The sequence below is a fragment of the Artemia sp. Qi Xiang Cuo genome, chromosome 10, assembly GCF_049724085.1.
Source record: "Artemia sp. Qi Xiang Cuo chromosome 10, ASM4972408v1, whole genome shotgun sequence".
NCBI classification, from domain to species: domain Eukaryota; kingdom Metazoa; phylum Arthropoda; class Branchiopoda; order Anostraca; family Artemiidae; genus Artemia; species Artemia sp. Qi Xiang Cuo.
In genome coordinates, this window is record NC_142803.1 from 67831797 (window position 1) to 67859559 (window position 27763).

Consider the following 27763-nt stretch of genomic DNA (forward strand, 5'->3'; position numbering starts at 1 on the left):
CTGGCACAAAGCCCCACGATTTTACCGACTTCTTTTTTTTACCGAGTGACAAAAATATTTGAGGGCATCCCCCTCCCTCCCCAATACATGATGGCCCTGCTTTGACTACTGAAGAACATCTAAGGCTAGCATGTTAAAACTTTCAAGGAGTGTTGAGAATGATGCTGAAATAAATTCAATGAAAAACCTGCATTAAGATTGTTAAAAGGGCATATTTTCGATATCTCAAGAGTGAAAGTGTATTTGATTGAAGTTATTAAGTCGAAGGTTAGGAAGTTAAGGGATGTTCATGTAACTCAAAAGACACTGCATGCATCTTGGTCACGAAATACACCTCTTACTTTATATAGAGAACGAATAGGAGTACTAAGTGGAAAATTCAAATGCATGCTAAGAGGAACTTTGAACTAAGCCAAATAATACTATGTGATTTGATGTTGTCAAAGCAACATTTCTGAAGTATTCGAGAACAGTTAGGTGTATGAAGTTGAAACTTTCATGGCAAACATAACAAAATCATAATGTGAATCGAGGTAGTCAAAAGGGGGTACATTAAATACATCAGTAACGGTATCAAATATATGTATCTATTACATAAATACTTACCTTACTACGTAAGTTTAGTAGAAACTTTCAGAGAATATTAGGGGGCAAGCTGTTAAATTAAATCACAAGATACTAAGCGTAAAGGATGAATCAGCAAATACTCAAAAATGGGTAGTGGCAATAAGTGCAATTGTAATTGGCCCATTTTGTTTTAAAACTAATTTTTGCTTCAAACTAAATCAAACGGCTTTGTGTTTATTTTTGCAAAAAAGACACTACAGAAATATATCGAGCACGACCGGGGTATTAAGTTGAAACGTTTGTGGATACTACTATTACTATTTCGGCTCTTACAATTTAAATAAATAAAAAGAGTGAAAGCGTATCCAAGTAGTCAAAGAGTATAGATAGAATCTTTTGGGAATGATATTAAGTTTTATTTTTCAGGTCAATTTCAGAAGCTATAAATTTAAATGAAAAAATACTGTTTTTGTCAAGATTAAAAATTGTTGAAAAAGTTTCTCTAACCTAAAAATAGCAACCCATACTATGGATTCTTGTAGAAGAACACTGAAAAGATATAAAATATTATTTTTTCCATTAAAAAGACTATGAAAAAAAAAAGAACAGAAATTAATTTAAAAAACTATTTCCACTAAAAACATATTTTTCAAAGAAAAGTAAAGAGATCCATTAAGCAAACAATGAGCAAAAATAAAATAACACCATCTTTTAAGGGTAAAACTACCACAAATCACCATCAATAAATTTCCATATTAAGGGGGGGGGCAAGTATAGCGGGTCTGCATGCAAAATGTGTTTGGTGCAAGTATTCTGCATATTAAATAGATAGATAGAGAAGTAGATTTTAAAGCCAAATATACGGCCATGAATATAGTAAAATAACAAAAATGAAAGACACAATAACATACTTTGATCAGCGATCATCATAAAACACTTAAATGAAACAAAATATCAATCATCATTACACAAAACATCAATAAATAAATGAACCTCAAAAGGAACACAAATCAAAATAAATAGCCAAGTCAAACTCAAAATAAGCAAAAATTAACATGAGTAGGGCTTATAACCCCATGCCTTCTCAAAACCAGAACACAATTTGCGCTTAACTAAAAACAAAAACGTTTGAAATATTTACACTTTTCTTGCTTTCTTAAATAATTGTATGCACTCTTTGATGCTTGTTCAAATGTCCTGCTTGAGAAAAGGTTTGGTCACACACATCACACTTAAACGGTTTTTCACCAGTATGCAATCTTTTATGAGTGTTCAAACTTTGTGCGAGAAAAAATGTCTTGTCACAGTCATCACATTTAAACAGTTTCTCACCCGTATGCAGTCTTTTATGTGTTTTCAAATGCTCAGGTCGATAAAAGGTCTTGTTACATACACCACATTTAAACAGATTCTCACCCGTGTGCACTCTTTTATTGGTGTTCAAATATGAAAATCGAGAAAAGGTTTGGTCACAAACATCAAAATTAAACGGCTTCTCACCCGTGTGCATTCTTTTATGGGTGTTCAAACTGTATGCTCGAGAAAAAGCTTGGTCACATATATCACACTTAAACGGTTTGTCACCAGAATGCAATCTTTTATGAGTGTTCAAATAATGTACGAGAGCAAAGGTCTTGTCACATTCATCACATTTAAACGGTTTCTCACCAGTATGCAATCTTAAATGAGTGTTCAAATTTCCTACGAGAGAAAAGGTCTTGTCACATACATCGCACTTAAACGGCTTCTCACCTGTATGCACTCTTTGGTGCCGATGCAAATATGATGAATGAGAAAAGGTTTTGTCACAAACATTACACTTGAACGGTGTTTCACCAGTATGCAATCTTTTATGAGTGTTCAAACTTTGTGCGAAAGAATATGTCCTATCACACACATCACACTTAAACGGTTTTTCACCAGTATGCAATCTTTTATGAGTGTTCAAATTTTGTGCGAGAAAAAATGTCCTGTCACATTCATCACATTTAAACGGTTTCTCACCCGTATGCATTCTTGTATGTGTTTTCAAATGCTCAGGTCGAGAAAAGGTCTTGTCACATACATCACACTTAAACGACTTCTCACCCGTGTGCACTCTTTGATGGGTGTTCAAATATGATGATTGAGAAAGGGTTTTGTCACATACATCACACTTAAATGACTTTTCACCAGTGTGCATTCTTTTATGGGTTTTCAAACTGTATGCTCGAGAAAAAGCTTGGTCACACACATCACACTTAAACGGTTTTTCACCAGAATGCAATCTTTTATGAGTGTTCAAATAATGTGCGAGAGAAAAGGTCTTGTCACATTCATCACATTTAAACGGTTTCTCACCAGTATGCAATCTTATATGAGTGTTCAAATTTCCTGCGAGAGAAAAGGTCTTGTCACATACATCACACTTAAACTGCTTTTCACCTGTATGCACTATTTTGTGTCTGTTAAAATGTGATGAATAAGAAAACGTTTTGTCACAAACATTACACTTAAACGGTTTCTCATCCGTATGAATTCTTTTATGGTAGTTCAAATTTGCAGCGCGAGAAAACATCTTGTCACATATATCGCATTTAAACAGCTTCTCACCTGTATGCACTCTTTGGTGCAGGTTCAAACATGATGAATGAGAAAAGGTCTTGTCGCAAACATTACACTTAAATGGTTTTTCACCAGTATGAATTCTTTGATGTGTTTTCAAATTTCCAAGTTGAAAAAATATCTTATCACATACCGTGTCACATATCCCAGACACGTGTGGTGAAAAATGACCTAAAATTTAAAACTCTATAGAGTTAAATAGCAGCAAAAAAAAAAAGAATAAAAACTTAAAAAAAAACAAAAAAACATCTTTCAAAATTTTTTAAAAACCTACAGAGTAAAAAAAGTCAAATAAAACAAATAATCAAAAATTAATAAACCGAAAACAAAAAATAAAGCTTTCAATTTGTTTTAAAAGTTTGCAGAAAAAACAGAGTATGTTTCGATATGCTTTAATTTTATTTTCGAACCCTTTTCTCTCCCTCATGGTGAAACTTATATTTAGCTTTTAAAATCAGTTATTCTAATGCAACGAAAGTGCGAAAAATAAATACTAACCGATCAAAAGTATACCGAGAGGTAAATCAAACCCTAAGTGATAGATAGGAGCTATTACAACAATTATGAGGAATTACTGTAACTAAAATATAAAGAGCTAATAGAATAGACATTATATGTTGAAAGTAAATTTTTAGGGATAGCCACTAATGCGGTTGATTTTTTCGAGAATTCGGCTGTTTCAACTGCAAGGATTAAACTTTATTCAGCTACAGTTCCAGACGACTGTTGTCCTAAGCGCGTTGGCAATAAAGCAATTACAAACAATATCAGAGATATGATTGATTTAATCCGGAAATGTGATTCTGAGAACATAACTATTCCTATTTATCTGATCCGACTTCCAACCGATGTTCCTACCATATCGGCTGTAGCATATTCACGCTTAGCTACCAAGATTAATAAAATTGGCCGAACTCTAGAAGTTATTGATTCTAAGCTCACAAATTATGATATGAATTTCCCGGCATTATCTACTGTCCCCGCGAATGATAATCTAGCCACAGTTGTTATCTCGAATCTGCCTAAGGTTTTGAATAACCCAGCAAAACGTAGAGGTAATTGACAAGATCTCCGGTCATGAGGCAATTAGCAGCATACGGTCATCTAACGATAAACTTGTTGTAAGAATCGATAATGTGGCCGTGAATGATTTTTGCAAGGCTGTGCCCTCAGCGAACTCTAAAGCCAAATTTATCGAAAAGAAATATTTTGGTCTATTAAAGGGTATAGGCACTGATTACGATATCTCTCGCCTTACTGAATACCCTGGAGTCTCTGACGTAACAAGGCTTGGAACTTCCCATGCACTCAGAATTTCGTTTGTAGATGTTGCAACTAATATTAATGCCATTAAAACTGGATTGAAAGTTGATTATGACTTTTTGAGTGATTTTTGAGTATCTTCTGATACCGCGTTGTTGCCATACATGCCATTCTCCTGACCACACAGTTGCCAATTGCAGAAGCCCAGTCGTGAAATGCTCCCGATGCTCCAATCCCTACGAATCATCAAAGGACTCTCCCTGTCAGTTGTACCCTAAATGCGCTAACTGTGGTGGAGACCATGTGTCATATAGTTTGCGATGTCCCAAGTTGCGTGCTATTGCTACCAAAGGTATTGCCAAATGATATCTTTGCCTATCTCTATTTGTTCTTTTAATATTAATGGGACCAAAGATATGACATTTGTATTGATAATTTTCTTGATACATTTGATGTAGTCCTTTTTCAAGAACATTTATTGCCGGCTGTGAGCGTAAATTTCCTTCGACGTAGCCCCAGCCACATAGTTTTTTCTACAAATGCCCAAAGAACTCGTGGTCGACCCTCCGGTGGGTTGGCTTGCGTGCTGAATCGGAAACTCTCTTCCCTTTCCCCACAGTGTTACGGATCTGATGATATTTATTTAGCCGTCAGGATTGGTGATCTTGTACTAGTTAATGTTTATTTGCCGCATAATAAGAATAATCTTGCGCCATTCACCCATTTTGTTAAAGCGTGCAAAAAATTGGAAAATTTGGTATCGGGTATTGAGAAACTTGGTTATGATTGGCTACTAATGGGTGACATGAACTGTGAAATGACCGAACAAGTAGCTGTCCCAATTGAACGTATTTGGTCCAACACGCAAAAGTTTGTTTGGAATTATGACCCTCTTTTAAAAAAAGTGAAAAATCAGGCCAAGCTATGGTTACGTATTTGGATTGCTTGTGGGCGTCCCTCTCGTGGTACTGTTTTTGATATTAAATGTAAAACAAAAACGGCTTATAAAAGACAACTGCGGTCCGTCCGTGAAGCTGGAGTTAATTTTCCAAACAGTTCGAAAGAGTGGAAGTTTGTGACGGATTCTTCTAAGTTTACTGATTATAAGAGTGATACTATTCCGCAATCAGCTTGGATCCAACATTATTCTAATATTTTTTCCCGTGTTAATTTCGTTGTACATAGCCAATATTCCCAACTCCTTGCCAAGTGCCTTCCCGAAAAAATGCAACGAAAGCACGTCCCTCCTGTGTCAGCTGATATAATTACTGATTTGATCAGGCGGCTGAAGTCTCAGTCTATTGATATTGATGGTATAAGTGTTTTTCATTTACGGAAAGATTCTCGGGAACTAGTAAAACATTTACAGCTACTTTTTCAAATGTGTCTTTGCTGTTATTTAGTGCCTGATAGTTTCCTATGTGGTACTTTTACCTCAATTGTAAAGAGAGGAAAAGACGTAAATAAATGTGATTCTTATAGGCCTATTACTGTCGCTTTCAATATTAGCAAACTTTTTGAATATGTTCTTCTTCCTTATATTATTGATTTTGTGAAATATTATGCTAATCAGTTTGGATTTATAAAGGGGATATATTGTCAACACGCACATCGGGTGCTTGCTCTCCTTTTTAAGGATGCACAAACGAAAGGTCAATCATTACATATGTGCTTTAGACATATCTAAAGCTTTCGACAGTGTTGTGCACCCTCAGGCTTTTTATTCTTTACATCAGCTTGGTATAAACCCATCGATTATTTCTCTGCTACGTTTTTGGTATTCGAATTCATATGTGAGATTGAGATCGAATGGATGTGCTTTTGGAAATATTCCTGTTAAATGCGGGGTTAGGCAAGGAGGAGTTCTTTCGCCTCATGTTTTTAATGCTTGTATTTCGAGTGTGATTAATAAGATTCCCTCCAGTTGTTTTTTTGGTTTTTCGGAAGTGTCTTATTTATCATATGCTGATGACCTCCTCCTGATTAGTCGTTCCAAAAGGAGGCTTGAACGGAATGTTAGCATGGTTGGATCTATGCTTAGTGAAATAGGCCTATCATTAAATACTTCGAAATGTGAATATTTACTCTTCAACGCTGTTAACCCCCCTGCTACTCCCCTTGCTTGCAACACCTTTATGGTACCTAGTGTCCCTGTTATCAAATGGCTTGGTATTTCCATATGTGAATCCGTAGGAAGCATCCGGCGTAAATTTATTTGTGATTCGAAGGATAAGCTTAAAGCTGGTTATGCGAAAATAGTTGCAAATCGTGGAGGTTTTAATAGGCATGGTCTTGCTAAACTCTACTGTAGTTTCTGTGACCATGCGATTTTATCCACTTCTGGGCTGTATCCGCTTTTTACTAAGCATGATTTGAAACAAATGAAGGTTAATTATTTTAGATACTGTAAGTTCCCATTGTATTTGCCGCTTGCTGTGCGCACTAGGCGCCTTGTTGGTCGTTATGGTGCAACAGCAATTCTGTCCTCGCTTGAAACGGTGCAAGCGAAGATCCGTCAGGATGCTAGTTTTCGGTTGGGCCCACATCACAGTCTTATCCGTTTTTTTTATTAGTGATTATATTTGTGGTTAGATTGTCGTTGTTCTTTTTCTTTTTTTGTTGTTGTTTGTATTACTCCACTATTTTACATTTATTGTACAGTGGGTTAAAAATAAATTATTATTATTATTATTATTAATAGGAATAAACAGTGAAAAGCAATGACAAAAAAATTCTGGATACTTCGATCGCACATTCAGTGACACTGTCAGCAGCAAATATCCGGTATTTTTAGTCGTTGTTATTTATCGTCTTTTAAAAGAATTTATCCCTATTTAAAATACTATTTGAACGACCAAAGAAAACATGACTTTCATCGTTTTTACAAATACAATAGGACTCGCTATGTTCTTTTAGCTATATTGATTTTATAAAAACAAATTTTTTCCAATAAAAGTAAAGGCCTTTATAAACTCAAGCACAGCAGATACAAATACTTGTTAAAAACGACCAGAAATTACTATTAAAGAATAAATGAAACCCGAAACAAATCAAAGCAAAAAAGACACTACAAGTAATAATATAAATGAATAAATAGATCTTGAAGCGAGTAATACTTTGATTGAATATAAAAATCAAGCTTAAAATTAAAAAATATTTTGCTATTGAAGAAATTAATGAAACTTAGAACGACACCGGAGTTTTGTTATCTAATTTGTCAACAATTTACAAAAAACTGCCTACATCAAAATTGGGAGCAGATGGGTTTGGGGAAAACGGACCGAAGGGGGGGGCTAGTTGCTCTTAAATCTCTTGACACTAAAAAGTGAACTGTAACTTTTAATTTCCAATCAAATGAGCTTTTCATGAAGTTTATACGAGAATCCGTTTCACGAGAACCATACATGCCTTTAAGGCAAAACCGACAGCACCTTCTCCCGGGCCCTGGGGGGGGGCTGTATTGAAAACTGAGTTTTTCTTACCCGACCTTTGAACTATTTTTAACAAAACATCTATCTCAAAATTTTCATCAAATGGCGTTGGAAAGTTTTTATCGGATACATTTGGGGAAAAGAGGCGTGGGGGGGGGGGGCTGGTTACCCTCTGATATCTTCTGACAATTAAAAAGTGAACTAGAGCTTTCAAATTCCAATCAAATGAGCCCTCTCTGAATTTTATACGAGCATTCCTTCCATAAGATCCATATATGCCCCCAGGGAATAACTTATAACCCTTGCGCTGAAGACAGTGGCGGGAGTGTCCTAACCAAAGATATAATTTCCAGAACTTTCAACTACGTTGAACAAAATGGTTATCTCAAAATTTTGATTGGATGTGTTTGGGAAAATATTGGACGTGGAAGGAGTGTTAGATGCGTTCCAATCATTTCGACTATTAAGAAGGGTACTAGCCATTTTAATTTCCAATCGAATGAGCCCTTTTTGAAGTTTCTACGACAACCCTTTCTAAAAAAACCTTACATGCCCCCAGGCCATAACTTACAACCCTTGCCCTGAGGGTTGTTGGAGGGGGGGGGGGTTCAACCTCAAAGACCTTATTTCTCAAATTTTAAACTACGTTAAATAAAATTGGTATTTCAAAATTTTGATTGGATCTGTTTGGAGAATAGGTGGGTGTGAGAAGGGGGTTAGTTGCCCTCCAATCACTTTTGACTATTAAAAAGGGCACTAGCCCGTTGAATTTCTAAGCTAATGAGTCCTTTTTGAAGTTCCTACGGAAAAGATTTCTATAAAACCTTTCATGTCCCCAGGGCACAACTTACAACCCTTGCCCTGAGGGCTGTGGGGGGGAGTGTCCTCCTTAAAAACATTATTTATATATGGAAATCAACTACGTAGAACAAAACGGCAATCTCATTTTGATTGGTGATCTATCAAATTTGATCTATCAAATTTTGATTGGATGTGTTTGGGGAAATGGTGAGTGTGGAAGGGGTGCTAGTTGCCTTCCAATCACTTTTGACCCTTAAAAAGGGCACTAGAACTCTCGATTTCCAATCCAGTGAGCCCCCTTTGAAGTTTATACGACGACCCCTTCCATATGAAGTGCCTCTGAAAAAAAAAATATAGTAAAAAAACATTGGAGCCGTATGGCCTATACTATAGGCAACGCTATTGCGTTGCCTTTGGTAGGCAGTTCAGTCTAGCTTCTAGTGAGTTCAGGTATTAACAGCCAATTTTCTGCTTAATTCAAATACAACATGAAATCAATATAATAGACAGACTTATTTCTAAATTTATATTAAAAAAACAAGTTTTTTAACTGGAAGAAAGGAGCAACATTAAAATTTGAAAGAAAAAAATTTATTAGGTATATGAAGGGGTTGACTCTTCCTCAACAACTCGCTCAACAAAAACACAATGTTTCAGATATACCTTCATTGTTAGAACATCTGGGTTCCCAGGTGTCGTAATCAAATTTACATGGTCCTGAAATACTAGGTAAATTAAGCAAAGGAACATTTTCCCGTTTTGGTGACAAAAGTAGATTTGTGAAATAAATGGACTTCTCCCTGTCACATGGTAAAGCCTCTTCAACTTCTAAAACAAAATTTAAATAGACATAGAAAAATTTAAAATAAAGCTTACTAAGCAAATCTGACAGCTTTTCTTTTTAGTTACGTGTTTCCTCCTCCTCAATATCTTGCTCTTTACACTAAAGTTTTTACTACTTTTGAAAAAAAAGCTTCTTATTTTTCTTAAAGAATTAAAGAATTGTTTAAAGAAGATTATTAAAGAATTGGGCTAAAATTAAAACTTTGGGGTAAAGAGCGAGGTGTTGAGGAGGCGGCAATCCTCTTCATAACGCAATAATTTAAGTTCGTTAAGTCTTAATGTTGTTCCTTGCTTCCAGCTGGAAAAACTTTTTTTTATTTAATTTCTAATCATTTTTTAAATAGTCCCGAAAAATATGGACCACCTCCACGGAGAAATACCCTCATCACGGATATATCCTTTAGACAATTCAATCCCGGTGAAAATTTACCCAGGCTATTACCCTTAACAACTCAGCGCGTAAAATTGAGACGGAAAAGAGAAAGCAAGAAATAAAAAAAAATTACATGAGAATTCTGTAAAATTTCCCTAGTGTTTAATTTCTATGGTAACTAGGGGGTCAAGTCCCCCTCCAGTCTTTTTGGAAAGGACACTAAAACATTTCATTTTCAATTAAATGACCCCTTACATGATATTCCAGGACCACTGGGGTGATGCGATCAAACAAAAAACAAACGAAAAAAAAAACAAATAAAAAACAAAAAATAAATAAATAGACATAAACAAGTGATGTTTCTCCAGGCAAAAAAATAATAAAAAGTCGCTTGAAACTTCAACAATAAGATTCTCTGATACGTTGAATCTGATGGTTTTATAATTATTAAAATTCTTTTACTTTTAGAGGGTGTTTACCCCTTTTTCTCAAATAAGGAAAATTTTCTCAGGATCATAACAATTGAGTGGTATTACTAAACTTAATGAAACTTATATATTTGAAATCTGCATGAAAATGCAATGCTGTTGATGAATTTATTGGTATCAAAACTCAATTTTTCAGAGTTTCGGTTGCTACTGAGCCAGGTTACTCCTTATTTACAGTTTGTTACCACGAACTGTTTGATAATAAAACCTACCCAACCACTTTTGAGCGAAAATTAAAAATGTTCATAAAAGACAGCAAAAACGGTTTGGCAAACGCCTGCACATTGGGAAAAATAGAAAAGCTGTCAGATTTGCTCAGTAAGCTTTTCAATCAACAAAAAAACAGAGTTTCATATATACCTTCATTGTAAGAAAGTTTGAATTTCTGGGTATCGTCTTCAAATTCATATAGTCCTGATACGCTTGGTAAATTAACCAAAGGAACATCTTCACGTTTTGGTGACAAAAGTTGGTTTGGAAAATGAAAGGGCTTCTCGCTGTCACCTGGTAAAGCATCTTCAATTTCTAAAACAAAATTTCAATGAAACAGACACAAAAAAAACTTCTAAAGTAAAGCTTACCAAGCAAATATGACAGCCTTTTCTTTTTAGTTAGGCTAGGTGTAAAAATGTAAATATACAAACATCATATGTATTCATAAAATCAGATCTATATACAGTTTTTTTGCTTCACAAATCGTTTTAAAAAATCCACTTTTTACAAAGCAAAAGAAAATTAGAAACATTCAAGAAAATTCACTAACATAGAACAAACTAAAACCTGAAATTCATAACCTAGAACGAGTTGCTGGATCAGTGTAGTTGTCTTGAATGGACCAAAAATCATATAAGAAGAACTGAAGGGATAAAACAGCAAAATAAAACGGAAGCAAAAATAAAATAACACCATCTTTTAAGGGTAAAACTACCACAAATCACCATCAATAAATAAATGAAACTCAATAGGAACAGAAATTAAAATAAATAGCCGAGTCAAACTAAAAAAAAAAAAAAAAATAACACGAGCAGGGCTGATAACCCCGGTTCTAGGCGTTTACCTCCCTGGAAAATACCCCCCCCCCCGTGGAAAATAAGGCTTTCCAAATTTGCAATATTTGTTTGAGTTTTTTTATCACCGTAGGGGGGGGGGAGGAATTTTGGTGCTTGTGTATTATGCGCCACTCACTCAAATTTATGCTGTGTAAATTCGAGAACATACCAGTTTTTACGTTAGTTTGTTCGTTGCTTTAGAAATAAACTTGGGCTATAGATTTGCATATTAGGGGGGGGGGGCAAGTAGAGCTGGTCTGCATGCAAAATGTGTTTGGTGCAAGTATTCTGCATATTAAATAGATAGATAGAGAAGTAGATTTTAAAGCCAAATATACGGCCATGAATATAGTAAAATAACATAAATGAAAGGCACAATAACATACTTTGATCAGCGATCATCATGAAACAAAACATCAACATAATAATAGTACTTAATACTTGGCAAATGGTCATTGAAAAAAAGCACTTAACACTAGCAAAAACACTTGAAAACAATACATTTACTTTATACTGGGATTTTTTTTTAGTAAACTAATTTTCCAGACACCTTGCTATTCTTCTGAAATTTTTTAGTGGCCATACCTAGAAAGCATTGTTTTGTGACTTCAAACTGCCCAAATACTTTACCCCCTCCCCCCCTTATGTGCACATATATAGCCCAAATTATATGTTTGCCATATATTCTGTCACTTTTCTTTGTGTTGTCTCGCACTAAGCTAAAAAAAAACTAATAAAGAAAAAGGTGGTCTCGAGTTTTAAACAGCGTAAATTTGTATGATTGGTGCATAATTCACAAGTACCAAAATTCCACCCCCCTGCGGAAATAAAATAAAATAAAACTCAAATAAAATTCTTAAATTTAGAAAGCCTTATTTTGCACGGGGAGGGGATTAATTACCGGGGGAGAATTTTCCGCGGTGGTAAACTTTGGCAACTGATAACTCCCATGCCTTCCTAAAACCCGAAAACAATTTGTGCTTTACTAAAAACAAAATACATTTGATATGTGTTCACTTTTCTTACTTTCAGAAATAAAAAATTATCAAAACTTGAAGGAATATACCTAAAATCAGAATATGTCAATTAAACTGACAATGCAAAGTCTTTTTTTAGCAAAGCGCGACCAATACTATGGCTGCTTATAAAAAAAAATTTGAGCAGAATTAATAGGTATGAAATATTATTTTTTCCATGAAAAAATTTATATCAATAAAAAACGAACAAATATTAAACTATCCTTAAAAAACGAAAAATCAAACATAATTTTTTTTTAGTAAAGTGCAGCCCATACTTTGGCTTCTTATAGAAAAAAACTGAGAATATTTAAAAGATATAAAATATTATTTTTTCCATTAAAAAGACTATGTCAATTAAAAAAAGAACAGAAATTAATTTAAAGAAACTTTTTCCACAAATCAAGTTTTTGAAAGAAAAGTAAAGAGCTCAATTAAGCAAACAATGAGCAAAAATAAAGAAAAATAATTTTCCAAGTGTATAGCTACCACAAATCACCATCAATAAATAAATGAAACTCAAAATGAACACAAATTACAACAAAGAGCTCAAAAAAATAAATGAAACTCAAACGGAACAGATATTACAACTAATAGTCAAGTCATACTAAAAACGAGCAAAAATTAACATGAACAGGGCTGATAATCCCCATGCCTTCCTAAGACCAGAACACAATTTGTGCTTTACTGAAAACAAACTACGCATGAAATGTTTTCACTTTTCTTACTTTCATAAATACAAAATTATCAAAACTTGAAGGAATATACCTAAAATGATTATATGTCAATTAAACTGACTTTTTTTTCATTTTAGTAAAGCGCAAACCACACCATAAGCTTGCGAGAAACGCTTTTCACATACATAACATTAATTGGCTATTAGCCCGTATGCAATTTTTGATGGCTGTTAAAGCTGCTCTTTCGAGAAAAACAGGAATTACATACATTACATTTAAACGGCTTCTCACCTGTATACATTCTTTGGTGCCGGTTCATATGTGAAGAATGAGAAAAAGTTTTGTCGCAAACGTTACACTTAAACGGTTTTTCACCTTTATGCATTCTTTTATGTGTTTTCAAATTTTCAGGTCGAGAAAAGGTTTGGTCACAAACATCATACTTAAATGACTTTTCATTTGTATGCCCTTTCTTATGGGAGTTCGAATTTGTTTAGCGCAAAAAGGTTCTTTTATATACATCAAACCTAAATGTTTTTTCACCAGTGCGCGTCCTCTGATGGGCGTTAAAATTTGATGCATTAGAAAAAACTTGGTCGCAAATATCACACATAAATGGATTTTCACCAGAATGCACTCTTTTATGGGTGTTCAAAATTGATGCTCGAGAAAACGTTTGGTCACACATATCACACTTAAACGGTTTTTCACCAGAATGCAATCTTTTATGAGTGTTCAAATTGTGTGCGAGAGAAAAGGTCTTGTCACATACATCACATTTAAAGAGTTTCTCACCAGTATGTAATATTAGATGAATCTTCAAAGGTTGTGCGAGAGAAAAAGTCTTGTCACATACATCGCATTTAAACGGTTTTTCCTCGGTATGGGTTCTTTGATGTGTGTTTAAATGATCAAGTTGGGAAAAGGTCTTGTCACACACATCACACTTAAACGGCTTTTCACCTGTATGCACTATTTTGTGTCGGTTAAAATGTGATGAATGAGAAAAGGTTTTGTCACAAACATTACACTTAAATGGCTTCTCATCCGTATGAATTCTTTTATGGTAGTTCAAATTTGCAGCGCGAGAAAACATCTTGTCACATAGGTCACACTTAAACGGTTTTTCACCTGTATGTACTCTTTGATGAAATTTAAAATGTGATTAACGCGAAAAGGTTTTATCGCAAACATCACACTTAAACGGTTTTTCACCAGTATGAATTTTTTTATGTGTGTTCAAATTTTCAAGTTGAAAAAATATCTTATCACATACCTCACATTTATATGTTTTTTTCTCTTTATGAATTCTTTGATATCTTTCCAATTTTCTATACTTTTTACTTTGTAGGCAACTTTTCAAACCAGTTTTCTGATTTTTTAAGTTTTTTCCTTCAGATTCTGATGCACAAGCATTTGAGAAACCACTCGTAGGTGGATTTTTTAAAATACCTAATGACGTATTTCCCTGTAAGTGTATCCCAGACACGTGTGGTGAAAAGTGACCTAGAATTTAAAACTCTATAGAGTTAAATAAGAGCAAAAAAATAAAAAAAAACAAAAAATGCAAACTTAGAAAAACAAAACAAAAACACATCTTTCAATATGTTTTAAAAACCTACAGAGTAAAAAAGTCAAATAAAACAAATTATCAAAAATCAATAAACCGAAAACAAAAATAAAGCTTTCAATTTGTTTTAAAAGTTTGAAGAAAAAACAGAGTATGTTTCGATATGTTTTAATTTTATTTTCGAACCCTTTTCTCTCCCTCATGGGGAAATTATAAAACAAAAAATCGCGAAGAAATGAAGAAAACGAGGACAATTAACAGCCAGTGAAAAAATTGAAAAATTATGCAAATATTTCGGTCAAGACCTCCTCTTGACCGTCCTCAGTGCAGAATAAAACTGATCAAAATAGAAAAACCAAAACATAAATAAAAACACCAAACTAAAATTGGACAACCCTTTCCTAGTAACGGTGAAAGGGTAACTGAATAAAAAACAAAAATCTAAATGGCATTTCAGAATTTCATTTTGCGTAAAGCACTCTTAAAGGCTGATCGCTTTCCAGTTTGACTGTTATCGGAGACTATTCGATTGCACAATATAACTTTGTGGATGTATGTAAAAACGATCAGAATTTATAATTTTGTCATAAATGGGACTTACTGCCTCCCTGAAAACCTGCGTGAGACCTTTAACGGGGGCAACAATGGAGGTTTCGTCAAACAAAATGAAATAGTGTGGACTCTCGTACACATGTTGCGCCAAGGCGGAATCAAAAACCTCAGGCCTTTGGCGTAACCTCATGGCCTTATCGATTGAGGACTTACGTTCAGATAACCTCTTCCCCAATTTGTCACTCAATTTTGGACTATAGGGTAGAACAGTGAAAAGTTTTTTATCATCCGCCAATGGGACAGTATCTGTTGGGGTTTGTGGATTTGATGCATTCTTTTCTGCCTGTTTTTGTCTTTTTCCTATAATGGTCTCAAGTAATTTTATAGGGTATCCATTGCAAAATAAAATGTTCTTAATATAGTTCAATTCACAGTCTATGTGAGGCTCTGAGTATATTCTTATTACACGGTCAACTAAAGAAATAACAACTCCTCTTTTTATGCAGGGAGAGTGGTTGGAGGAAAAATGCAAATACCTATCGTTATGCGTCGGCTTTCTAGAAATAGAAAATTCAAGGCCAGGAGACTTATTGAAAATTAAAACATCTAGAAAAGGAAGTTTGTGGTTATGTTCTACTTCTAACGTGAACTGAAGGTTAGAGTCCAAAGTGTTTAGATGAGTTAGGAAGGAGTTAAGTGACTCTCCTCCATGCTCCTACACAGAAATAACATCATCCACAAACCGACCCCAGAATCGGTGTTTTATAGGAAAATTTTCCAGAGCAGAGATTTCTCAAATTTTCTTAAATTTTAATTTCTCAAATTTTCAACTACGTTGAATAAAATTGGAATTTAAAAAGTTTGATTGGATGTGTTTGGAGAAAAAGTGGGTGTGAGAAGGGGTTTAGTTGCCCTCCAACCACTTTTGACTATTAAAAAGGGCACTAGCCCGTTGAATTTCTAATCTAATGAGTCCTTTTTGAAGTTTCAACGGAAAAGCTTTCTATAAAAACCTTTCATGTCCCCAGGGCACAACTTACAACCCGTGCCCTTAGGGCTGTGGGGGGGGGGGGTGTCCTCCTCAAAAACATTATTTATATCTGGAAATCAACTACGTAGAACAAAAAAGCTATCTCATTTTGATTGGTGATCTATCAAATTTTGATTGGATATGTTTGGGGAAATGGTGGGCGTGGGTGTTAGTTGCCTTCCAATCACTTTTAACCCTTAAAAAGGGCACTAGAACTCTCGATTTCCAATCCAATGAGCCCCCTTTGAAGTTTATACGACGACCCCTTCCATATGAAGTGCCTCTGAAAAAAAAAATAAAGTAAAAAAACATTGGAGCCGTATGGCCTATACTATAGGCAACGCTATTGCGTTGCCTCTGGTAGGCAGTTCAGTCTAGCTTCTAGTGAGTTCAGATATTAACAGCCAATTTTCTGCTTAATTCAAATTCAACTTGAAATCAATATAATAGACAGACTTATTTCTAAATTTATATTTAAAAAAACAAGTTTTTTTAACTGGAAGAAAGGAGCAACATTAAAATTTGAAAGAAAAAAATTTATTACGTATATGAAGGGGTTGACACTTCTTCCTCAACAACTCGCTCAACAAAAACACAATGTTTCAGATATACCTTCATTGTTAGAACATCTGGGTTCCCAGGTGTCGTAATCAAATTTTCATGGTCCTGATATGCTAGGTAAATTAAGCAAAGGAACATTTTCATGTTTTGGTGACAAAAGACGATTTGGAAAATAAAAGGACTTCTCACTGTCACCTGGTAAAGCATCTTCAACTTCTAAAACAAAATTTAAATAGACATAGAAAAATTTAAAATAAAGCTTACTGAGCAAATCTGACAGCTTTTCTTTTTAGTTACGTGTTCCCTCCTCCTCAATATCACACTCTTTACACTAAAGTTTTTACTACTTTTGAAAAAAAGCTTCTTCTTGTTCCAATTGAATGAACATAGTGTTTTAGAAGCCCTTCTTAAAGAATTGGGACAAAATTAAAACTTTGGCGTAAAGAGCGAGGTGTTGAGGAGGAGGCAATCCCCTTCATAACGCAATAATTTAAGTTCGTTTAATTCTTAATGTTGTTCCTTGCTTCCAGCTGGAAAAACTTTTTTTATTTAATTTCTAATCATTTTTTAAATAATCCCGAAAAATATGGACCACCTCCACGGAGAAATACCCTCATCACGGATATATCCTTTAGACAATTCAATCCCGGTGAAAATTTACCCAGGCTATTACCCTTAACAACTCAGCGCGTAAAATTGAGACGGAAAAGAGAAAGCAAGAAATATAAAATAAAAATTACATAAGAATTCTCCAAAATTCCCCTAGTGTTTAATTTCTAGGTCAACTAGGGGGTCTAGTCCCCCTCCAGTCTTATTGGAAAAGACACTAAAACATTTAATTTTCGCTTGACTGACCTTAAATGATACTCTAGGACCACTGGGGCGATACGATCAAACAAAAAACAAACAAACAAAAAAAAAACAAATAAAAACAAAAACATAAACAAATAAACACGCACAAGTAATGTTTCTTCAGGCAAAAAATAAAAAAATCCACATTTTTGCGGATAGTAGCTTGAAACCACAACAATAAGATTCTCTGATACGTTGAATTTGACGGTTTTATAATTATTAAAATTCTTTTACTTTTAGAGGGTGTTTCTCCCTTTTTCTCAAATAAGGAAAATTTTCTCAGGATCATAACAATTGAGTGGTACTACTAAACTTAATCAAACTTATATATTTGAAATCTTAATGAAAATGCAATGCTGTTGATGAATTTATTGGTATCAAAACTCAATTTTTCAGGGTTTCGGTTGCTACTGAGCCAGGTTACTCCTTATTTACAGTTTGTTACCACGTAGTGTTTGACAATAAAACCTACCTAACCACTTTTGAGCGATAATATAAAAATATTCATAAAATACTACAAAAACGGTACGCCTGTACATTGGAAAAAAATGAAAGAAAATTTCCATCATAAAATTAAGTCCCTTTGTCCTATTTTGGTCCAATGACATATTATCCAATACATTTCAATCAACAAAAAGACAATGTTTCAGATATACCTTCATTGTTAGAACATTTGGATTCCTGGGTATCGTATTCAAATTTACATGGTCCTGATATGCTAGGTAAATTAAGCAAAGGAACATCTTCACGTTTTGGTGACAAAAGACGGTTTGGAAAATGAAAGGGCTTCTCGCTGTCACCTGGTAAAGCATCTTCAATTTCTAAAACAAAATTTCAATGAAACAGACATAAAAAAAATTCTAAAGTAAAGCTTACCAAGCAAATATGACAGCCTTTTCTTTTTAGTTAGGCTACGTGTAAAAATGTAAATATACAAACATCATATGTATTCGTAAAATTAGATATATATACAGCTTTTTTGTTTCACAAATCGTTTTAAAAAATCTAATTTTTATAAAGCAAAAGAAAATTAGAAACAGTCAAGAAAATTCACTAACATAGAACAAACTAAAACCTGAAATTCATAACCTAGAACGAATTGCTGGATCAGTGTAGTTGTCTTGAATGGACCAAAAATCATATAAGAAGAACTGAAGGGATAAAACAGCCCCCCCCAGAACCTGCGGACAAGTGCTGTAAGTTATGCCCCCTGGACATATAAGGTTTTAATGGAAGAGATAGTCGTATAAATTTAGGAGGGGACTCATTCGATTATAAATCTTACTTTTTAGTTCCCTTTTTGAGTGTAAAAAATAATTTGATGGAAACTAGCCCCCCCCCTCTCCCATCCCAACCCAACCGCGTTTTCCCCCAACGGGGCGGTTCAACTTTTTGAGATTTTCTTTTTGTCCAGAATAGACGCAACATCAGATTTTTATGTTTTTTATGGAAGGAATGATCGTATAACTTCGTCGTGCGCTCTTCCTATCGGAGAGTGGAAGTTCTAGTTCCCTTTTTAAAAATCAAAAGGGACCAGGGGGGCAACTAACCCTCCTGCCTTCTTTACTTCAAATCCATCCGATTGAATTTTTATGAAATTTTTTAGTTAGCCACTTTGTTAAAATAAGTCAAAAGATTAGTTAACAAAAACTCCAGTGTGAACACAAACCCATAGAGCCCTGTGACATGTGTTGTTTGTTATATCCAGGGGACATATAAGGTTCTTATGCAAGGGTTTTGAAAATATTTCACAGATTATATAAGTAAAACCCGCTCCCCAACTCAAAAAACCTATAAAAGGTATTCTACTCCAAAACTCAAGTAAGCTGACCCCTGGCTTTCCCTCCATGACAAGACCCCCCCCCCCAAAAAAAAAAAAAATTATTGCGATATTTTATTCCAAAATTATGGCAACCCATCCCCTGCCCTTCATGGCCTGACCCCCCCCCAAAAATAAAACATCAATTTATTAACGATATTTTATCCTAAGACTTGTGGAAGCTGACCCCTGGTCCTCCATGGCCCGCTACCCCTCCCGCGCCCCGAAAATTATCAATGATAAATCACAGGAACTGACCCCTGGCCCTCCCTCCCTCTGGTCAATTTATTCAGATCAACTGAATAAATTTTTTTATAGCTTAACAATCACAAAAAATGGACAATTAAAAGTTAAAAGTAAAAAAAATACTACTCAATTGGGGGTTCTGCATTAGTTCCCAAAACATAATATATAGTCTCACAAAGTTTAGCAGCTGATTTCAACTAACTTTATTCATCTCTTACATGTATTATGATTAGATATTCCCATCTGAGCCCCCATAACTACCCCTGATTTGGTGGAAATATTTCGTTCATCATCCCTGCACAAAGAAAAGATTGACAGAAAATTTTTCAACCACACTATCAATTGTCTCACCAAACTTAAAAATTAAAGATAATATATTGAGTTTTAATGTGTTTTGCGTCACAAAGAAGCCACTATTATCACCACTCAGCTCTTAATCGTTAAATCAGAGTACAAATGCAGTTAAAAACATTTTCTTAGCCTCACGTAATGAGCAGGGAAAAAAAAAGAAATAATTATTTTCTAGAACAAAGTAGCTTTTCTTTTATTCTGACATTTAAAAAATTAACTGTATAACTTACCGTTTTTAATGAAATAATCCTCAGAAACTGTGATGGGATCGGCCATTTCAGAAATTGTGGCTAATCTATGAAAGATCTTGGAACGGAGTTAATGCAAATTATGAGAAATACAATACTATCATTGAAACTTGGATACAACACAGACTTCAGTCAGAAGAGTCCTAAAATACAAAAGATATTAGGATTGATGACTAATAATGACTTTTAACCACTGTAGAGCAGATTTTATCTTGATATAGTTGAAATAAAAAAACTCAACTCCTTCAACAGTCAAAGACATTGCAAATTTGATTATTATTTTTTTAGAGGGTGCTAAAATTCTAAAAGTGTCTTTTTGATGCAACTAAAGTTCAAGAGTAGTTGTAGATTTTAAGTTATAACAAAATTTCACCGTAAAAAAGCAAAGTACATCTGTTAGTAAAGTTTTAGAGCCGAAATTTGGAAAATTTGATTCAATTCTAGAAATGAAAGCTTTATTCATGGTTTTAATACTTTAAACACAATAAAGTGTAGGCCAATTATGTACATTTTATGTTTTTCCAAGAGAGTAAATTTAGCAGTTCTTACTTTTAGGACTTGAAGGATGTGAAAATAGAGGTAAAATTAAATAAAAAAAGATATTATGTAATAGCCTTATATTTATCAATTAAAAACTTAATCAAAATTTAGTAATTACCTTCTAAAGCATTTTAAATTCAAATCTGAAGTGAAACTCGAGCAATTGACGAAATGTTTCTAGAAAAATGTATTTTGTCTTTTAATATAGGCTTTATTAAAATGTAAAAACATTTGCGTAAAATACTACTGATAAATTAATAGATTGTTTAACTAAAGATGACAATCTTCCTTGTACTTAATTATGCCAAGGTCTAGATTTGTCTTAAATTACTTTTTTAACAAATTATTGTGTCATCTTTATCAATGTTATTATGAAACCAATTTCAACATTTCATAAAATTCTTTAATTACACTTAAAGGTGAAAATTTAAATGTAAAACAAAACAAAAGTATCCCTAAGTGTGGAAAAGCAGTGTGGTCTAAGAAATTATTAACATCTAGCCTTAAGGTGGCAAAGACCAGATGCAATTTTATTATTTTAGAATTTAGCAAAAAAAAAAATGCAAATATAATTACACAACAAGTTTTTAGAAAATTGTGAAGTAAATAAAATAATTTCAAAATCGTTTTCTTTCAAGCATCATTTAAATACATATGATGAGGCTAATCACACGAGAAAGGTAGATTTACAAAATTTAAATTATGTATTGAAAGATAAACATTTCCAGAGGTCACAAATTTTAAAAGAAATAGATTTTTTTTCAAAAAACCTTAGCGGTTTTCTTAACCCCTATAATTTCAATCAAATTATATCAATTTTCAAAAATTCCTTTAAACATGTTTTATGATTTTCTATAGAAAGATTAAACCAGAAATTTTTGCAATTGAAATAGGAACATGAAAAACAAAAAAATATCAGTGTATAAACCTAAACATTTCATAGGCCCAAGTGTTATTAATGTAAGCAAAAGGACGGTAACCAAAGAATAAAAAGAAATACTTGAGAAAGGTGTAAAATTTGGACTAAATCCTAAAAAAGTACCAATAGAGGAAATCATTTCAAATTTTGAGACAGGGATTCATAACTTTTCAAAGGATTTTAATAATGCAGATGATTTGGGACTGGGGATCGTGAATATTTTGATAATTTTTCATAAGAACTTAAGAACAAATTTTTTTTTAAAGATTATAAAAAAGATGATTCTCTAACAACAACGAAAGCTGATAAAAGCAATACGGTAATAATTCTAGAAAAAAATGTTTACGATAGTAAAATAAAAACAATTCTAAAAGATATTTCAAAATATAAATAACTTAACTCAGATCCAACTAAATCGTAAGTTGCAAAATTAAGAAAGGATATAGAAGGCCTTAAAACTAATGGAAGTATCACACCATATATGTATTACAAGTTCTTTCCAAAAGGATCAATCTATCCAAGACCAAATGGTGTGTCAAAAATAAACACAAGAGGCCTCCTCTAAGACCTATAGTATCAACAGCTAATTCACCACCGGAAAAGATCGAAATTATATCTTTATAATTTATATCTCCAAAGATTTATTATATCTCTGAAATTCTTATATAAAAAACTCAGAATTCTGAAAAAATAAACTTATTTATATCAAAATATGAAATGAATCTAGACTGTTTAGTTTTGATATAAAATCCATTATAGGTTATAATGGATTATAACCTGTATAGATACATATATATATATATATATATATATATATATATATATATATATAAAAAAATATATATATATATATATATATATATATATATATATATATATATATATATATATATATATATATATATATATATATATATATATATATATATATATATATATATATATATATATATATATATATATATATATATATATATATATATATATATATATATATATATATACACACACATATATATACATATATAGATACTTATATAGGTTACCTTTTGATAAATCTTTAAGTATCTTATCCAAAAAAGTTGACAAACACTAAAATGAGATAGAAAAATTATCTGCGGGAATTGAAATAGAAACTATATTAAATTTAGTTAAAATAACTAGTTGGTATACTAATTATTTCAGGTTTAGAAATAATTTTTTTCATGAAATTAGGAGATTAGCAACTGGAGAACCCTTAAGTCTGCTGTTAGCAAATATTTATGTAGACTATATATAAACTTTAGCTATAGAAACATATTTTTTCAAAACTAAATTTTTGGGCAGATATATGATATGTTAGTTATTTAGAAGTGTGGGGAATCACAAATTGAAGCTTTTATGGAGCATTTAAATAACTTGGGAGGGAATTAGTTTTTAAAATTGAAAAAGAAACAGAGAATAAGTTACTGTTTTTGGATATTTGAATCCACCAAAATAATAATGAACTAGCTTTTTCAATTTACCATCAACAATTATTTATCTTTTGCATCAAATCACCCACAAGTAAAAGGGATGTAGTTATTTCTTCAATTGATAGGGTATTAAAATTAGCATCACGAGAATATATGAGTAGTGAATTAACTTTTATCAAGTATATTCTAATAGGTAATGTATATCCCAAAAAGATGATTTTTGAAATTATTAAAAAAGAAAAAAATTAATGGACCTTCAAATATTAGAGGAAATTGGGTCAAATCAAATTAAAAACTGCATCGCTTTATATCATAACCCAATATTGTCACAGAATTTAATTACAAAACTAAAAAAACATACTATATACACAGCATTTAAATCTGGATAAACTATAATCTCTGTGCTAAATAATCGAAAAGACAAGTTTCCAAAAAACATACAAAGGGGAGTATACAATAGTCATGCTATTGTGGTAAATTATATATAGGAAGAACACAACAGAATTTAGAAAATAGGTTGCATCAACACAAAAATGCCCTAAATTGCTCACTAAAACATAATCAAAACCCAGAAGTTTTTGAATCAGCTGAAGCAGAACAGGTATTTTACTTTCCTCAGCACAATACTTTATTTGATCAAACAAACACTGTATGTACGTCTATAGAACTATTACAAAGTTTTTAGAGAAATTATTGAAATAAAAAAATTATCTATATGGGTGTTAGTATTCATAGAGATGAAGGGGATATATTCAATTATAATATATTCAATTTATAATAGTTTAATTAGGAGCAGGTAGAATTGTCAACCAGTAGTGATTTACATAATTGTCCTAGAACAAGTGATAACCCTGCAAACAAAAGTCAGGATGAGGTCAAAACTGGAAAAAGCCATCGGACTGCAGCTAAACTAGCAAATAAAAAAAATCCATTTAATTTATAATTCATGAGTTTGTTTATTAACCTGGAAAATTTAGTTAGAGTTGATAGACCTGGGGTTTTGGGACTTTTTTTGGTTGTCCAAGTAAATATAGTCTTCATTTTTAATAGGTCCTATTATTCCACTGAATGTTGAGAGGTTTTTTGTCTTTAAAATTTAATGAACAGGAGTTGGCTATTGTGGGGTCATTAATGTGGTCATTTGTGGTATTTTTGAAAACGAATCTGATGTAGATTTACTTTTTAATTCTTTTTATGACTCATTATATAATTATGTGGTATATGTGGTATAAATGTGGTCATTTGTGGGGTATTTTTGAAAACGAATCTGATGTAGATTTACTTTTTAATTCTTTTTATGACTCATTATATAATTATGTGGTATATGTGGTATAAATGTGGTCATTTGTGGGGTATTTTTGAAAACGAATCTGATGTAGATTTACTTTTTAATTCTTTTTATGACTCATTATATAATTATATTGGATACTTGTTTGCGTCCCAGTTGAATGGTGTAAAGAACCCATTTTGTTAATAGTTTGAAAGGTCCTTCATCTTCTGGCCCACACAGAACTTCTACTAAGGTTGTCAAGTTAATTTTTTCTGCCAACGTTTCTGCTCTTACATGATTTTTCAATATGCCTTTTGAAAATGGTGATTTCCCAAGGGCATTAAATAATGCTTGTGCTATTATAAATTTTAAAGGGGGTTCATGGAATGACCTTGCTAGATATTGTCCTATATCTCTCTTATCAGTGTTTAGTAAAATTTTTGAAAGAGCTATGCTTTCTCAACTTCTTGATATTCTTAATTCAAAATTTTTTTTTCATGATTCCCAATTTGGTTTTAGGGTAAAGCACTCAACTGAGCATGCATGTGCAAATCTCTTGAATTATATACATACATCTCTTGACTCTAGCCTGATATCTTCTACTCTTTCTCTTAATGCATGTAAAGCATTTGATTCAATAACACAAAAGATTCTTCTTTGACAGCTATCCCATATTGGAATATGAGGGAGCACTTATTCTTCCTTTCTATTGTATTTATCTGGTCATATAATCTCAGTTGATCCTCTCTTTCCAACCCGCCTGAAACAGAGTTTGGTGTTCCAAAAGGATCTGTGATTGGGCTGAAACTCTTTTTAATATATGTTAATTGACCTCATAAATACGGTTGAAAAATCTAAAACCTGCCATTTGCTGTTGTATTTGTCAATCTGCATGTGTCACTAATTGTGACAAAAGTTTGTCCTTCTCCAATACATTTATAGCTTTTACAGATGACAGTATTCTTGACACAGCTGGTAGAACTGAGTCTGATCTCTGTTCAAACAAGATTGCCCTTTTTTGAAAGTTATTCAGTGGTTTGATGTTAATTATCTTGCCTTAAATGTTGGCAAGTCATGTTTTTTTTATTTTCTAAAAAAAAATTAGGCATTAAAAAATCTGCTTAATTTCTAAAATTAAGCAGAGGCCTTGGGGTGATGCAAAGAATTAAAAATCTAGTCCCAAAAAAGATCCTGAAAATGATTTATTTTTCTATATTTTACCCATATATTAGCTACGGATGCTCTATATGGGCAAGTAATTTTGTAACATGTTTCAAAAGAGTACAAAAACTTCAGAATAGAGCTGTAGAATTAGTATCTGGATTTTATGATTCTGATGAGGTTCCTGCTCATAAGCATTTTATAAAGAACAGGTTAATGGATGTATCCCAAATTCGAGATTACCAAGTCGTGATTTTCTTGTATAAATATTTGAATCAGCTGCTCAACCCTGCTTTTGAAAATCTTTTTACTTTTAATAGAGACCGTCATGACCATAATACAAGAAAAGCTAATGACTTAACTCATGAGTTTAGGAGCACCACTCGGGCATCTTTTGTGATTCGCCATTATGGTCCCCATGTTTGGAATATATTGCCCAAGTGTGTGAAAAATGCACCTAGTCTTCCGGCTTTCAAGTCATGGGCAAAGAAGTTTCTTTTATCTTGTGAGTGAATTTGGTGTTAAGCCCACTCCAGGTTGTCATTCTATTTAAGATATTTCCCCGATTTACTTTGCTTTTTTTTGCTCTTTTTTCTATCTACTTCTTGTCTTTTCCTCTTTCTCTCTTTTTTCCTTTATTCCTTCATCAGATAAGTTTCTTGTGTGTTGAGTAGCAAGGTATGAATGTTGTTTTAATTAGCTGAGAGTGATAACCTCGCTTGCCCTTTCAAGCTTATTGCCTATCTTGGCAGGTGAAAGGCGAATAGGGTTTGTTTTCTTTTTTAATTAATGTATATCTCATCAAGAGTTTCAAGGGCTTGTTCTGGTTTAAATAAAATACATGCATCCAGAGTTTCCCTTGTTAGGCCTAAAAACGTTGTGTTTGATGCTTAGGCTTCTTACTTGATCAAAGTCTCTCCTTCAACCCTCACATTGACCTCACTAAAATTAATGTCTCCAGAAGCCTTGGGATTCTTAAAAAATTTACACATTTTTCCATGGTCAATTCTTAGACTCCTATTCTACAGCCTGGAACAGCCTTATGTTTCATACTGTTCTGTTATTTAGATGTCAACTTTTGCCTCATCACTGAAGCCACTTTCAAAACTATATGATAAAGCAAGGACTCTTAACCAGGATACTAACTGTACCCTACTTAAACCCTTGCTTGATTTGAGATCTCTCTATTTTCTTTCTTGTGTGTCTTTTTTAATTTTTTGAGGTTACATGCCCAGCTTCCAGCTGCCCCATTTAATAATATGTTTTTAATTTCTGAACAATTGATTTATTAGTTCTGCACTTACAATAATTTTTGCACTAATTATTTTTGTGTGTAATTTACCATTGATCTTGGTATTCACTGGTGTATTTCTTGTTTTGTCTTAAAAAAAAAAAAATCAAATTTAATTAAAATTGAATAAACAGCAACCTAGGCATCCACCTGTTCATTATTCAGAGACAATTTGTAATCATAGAGCCAATCTGCTGGATGATTGGAATTTGTTCAATTCCAAGAAACTCTGCAGTATCCTCAGGGCCCTAATAAATGGCATGGAGAATACTATCCATGATAACTCTTGTTTTCTGGAGCCAGTATACTGAAGTCTACAGGGCAAAATGGACAAGAGCTATGAAAGCTTTTCCAAAGCCACAAATATGTTTCTGGGAAAAGACCTAAATCTTGCAAAACTCATGTTGAGCCTATTGGCCAGGACTGAGGTTGAAAGGCTTTACATTCATTGATTGCACCCTCTTTAAGACATTATTCTATGAAATTTATGTATTTATAAATTGATATTCACAACTCTCTGGTCAGTTTACCAGTGGATGTGGGGGGGGGGGCAGCTGCCCCCCCCCTAGACCTTCAAATTTACATTAGATATGGCTGAAAAAGCAGATGGTTTGGAAAAAGCAGTTGATAAAACTCCATCACACTATCAACTGCCTCCCCCCTAGACAATATGCTGCCTAATGCTGCCTATGCCCATGAATGTCATGGCTTATTTTCAGTTGTAAAACACTTTTTTCTATTTAATAAGAATAAAGCATCCTACATAAATGTTAACATCATCAGGATC

At 33.1% G+C, this 27763-nt stretch overlaps 2 protein-coding genes across 2 annotated transcripts in view; both read right to left on the reverse strand.

Moving 5' to 3' along the window:
- Nucleotides 1-1093: 1093 nt before the first annotated feature.
- LOC148948082 (uncharacterized) lies at nucleotides 1094-20479 on the reverse strand. The gene is made up of 5 exons (XM_089096087.1): nucleotides 20324-20479; nucleotides 18334-18498; nucleotides 9330-9383; nucleotides 1846-3342; nucleotides 1094-1116 (listed from the first exon to the last, which is right to left on the reverse strand). The coding sequence occupies exons 1-5, from the start codon at nucleotides 20367-20369 to the stop codon at nucleotides 1094-1096; spliced, it is 1785 nt and encodes a 594-aa protein (XP_088952213.1). The 5' UTR covers nucleotides 20370-20479.
- The window catches only part of LOC148948083 (uncharacterized), a 53657-nt gene continuing 46335 nt past the window's right edge, over nucleotides 20442-27763 (reverse strand). Inside the window, exon 3 of the mRNA XM_089096088.1 lies at nucleotides 20442-20484. Within this exon, the coding sequence (XP_088952214.1) occupies nucleotides 20442-20484 (43 nt within the window). The remainder of the gene's footprint in view (nucleotides 20485-27763) is intronic.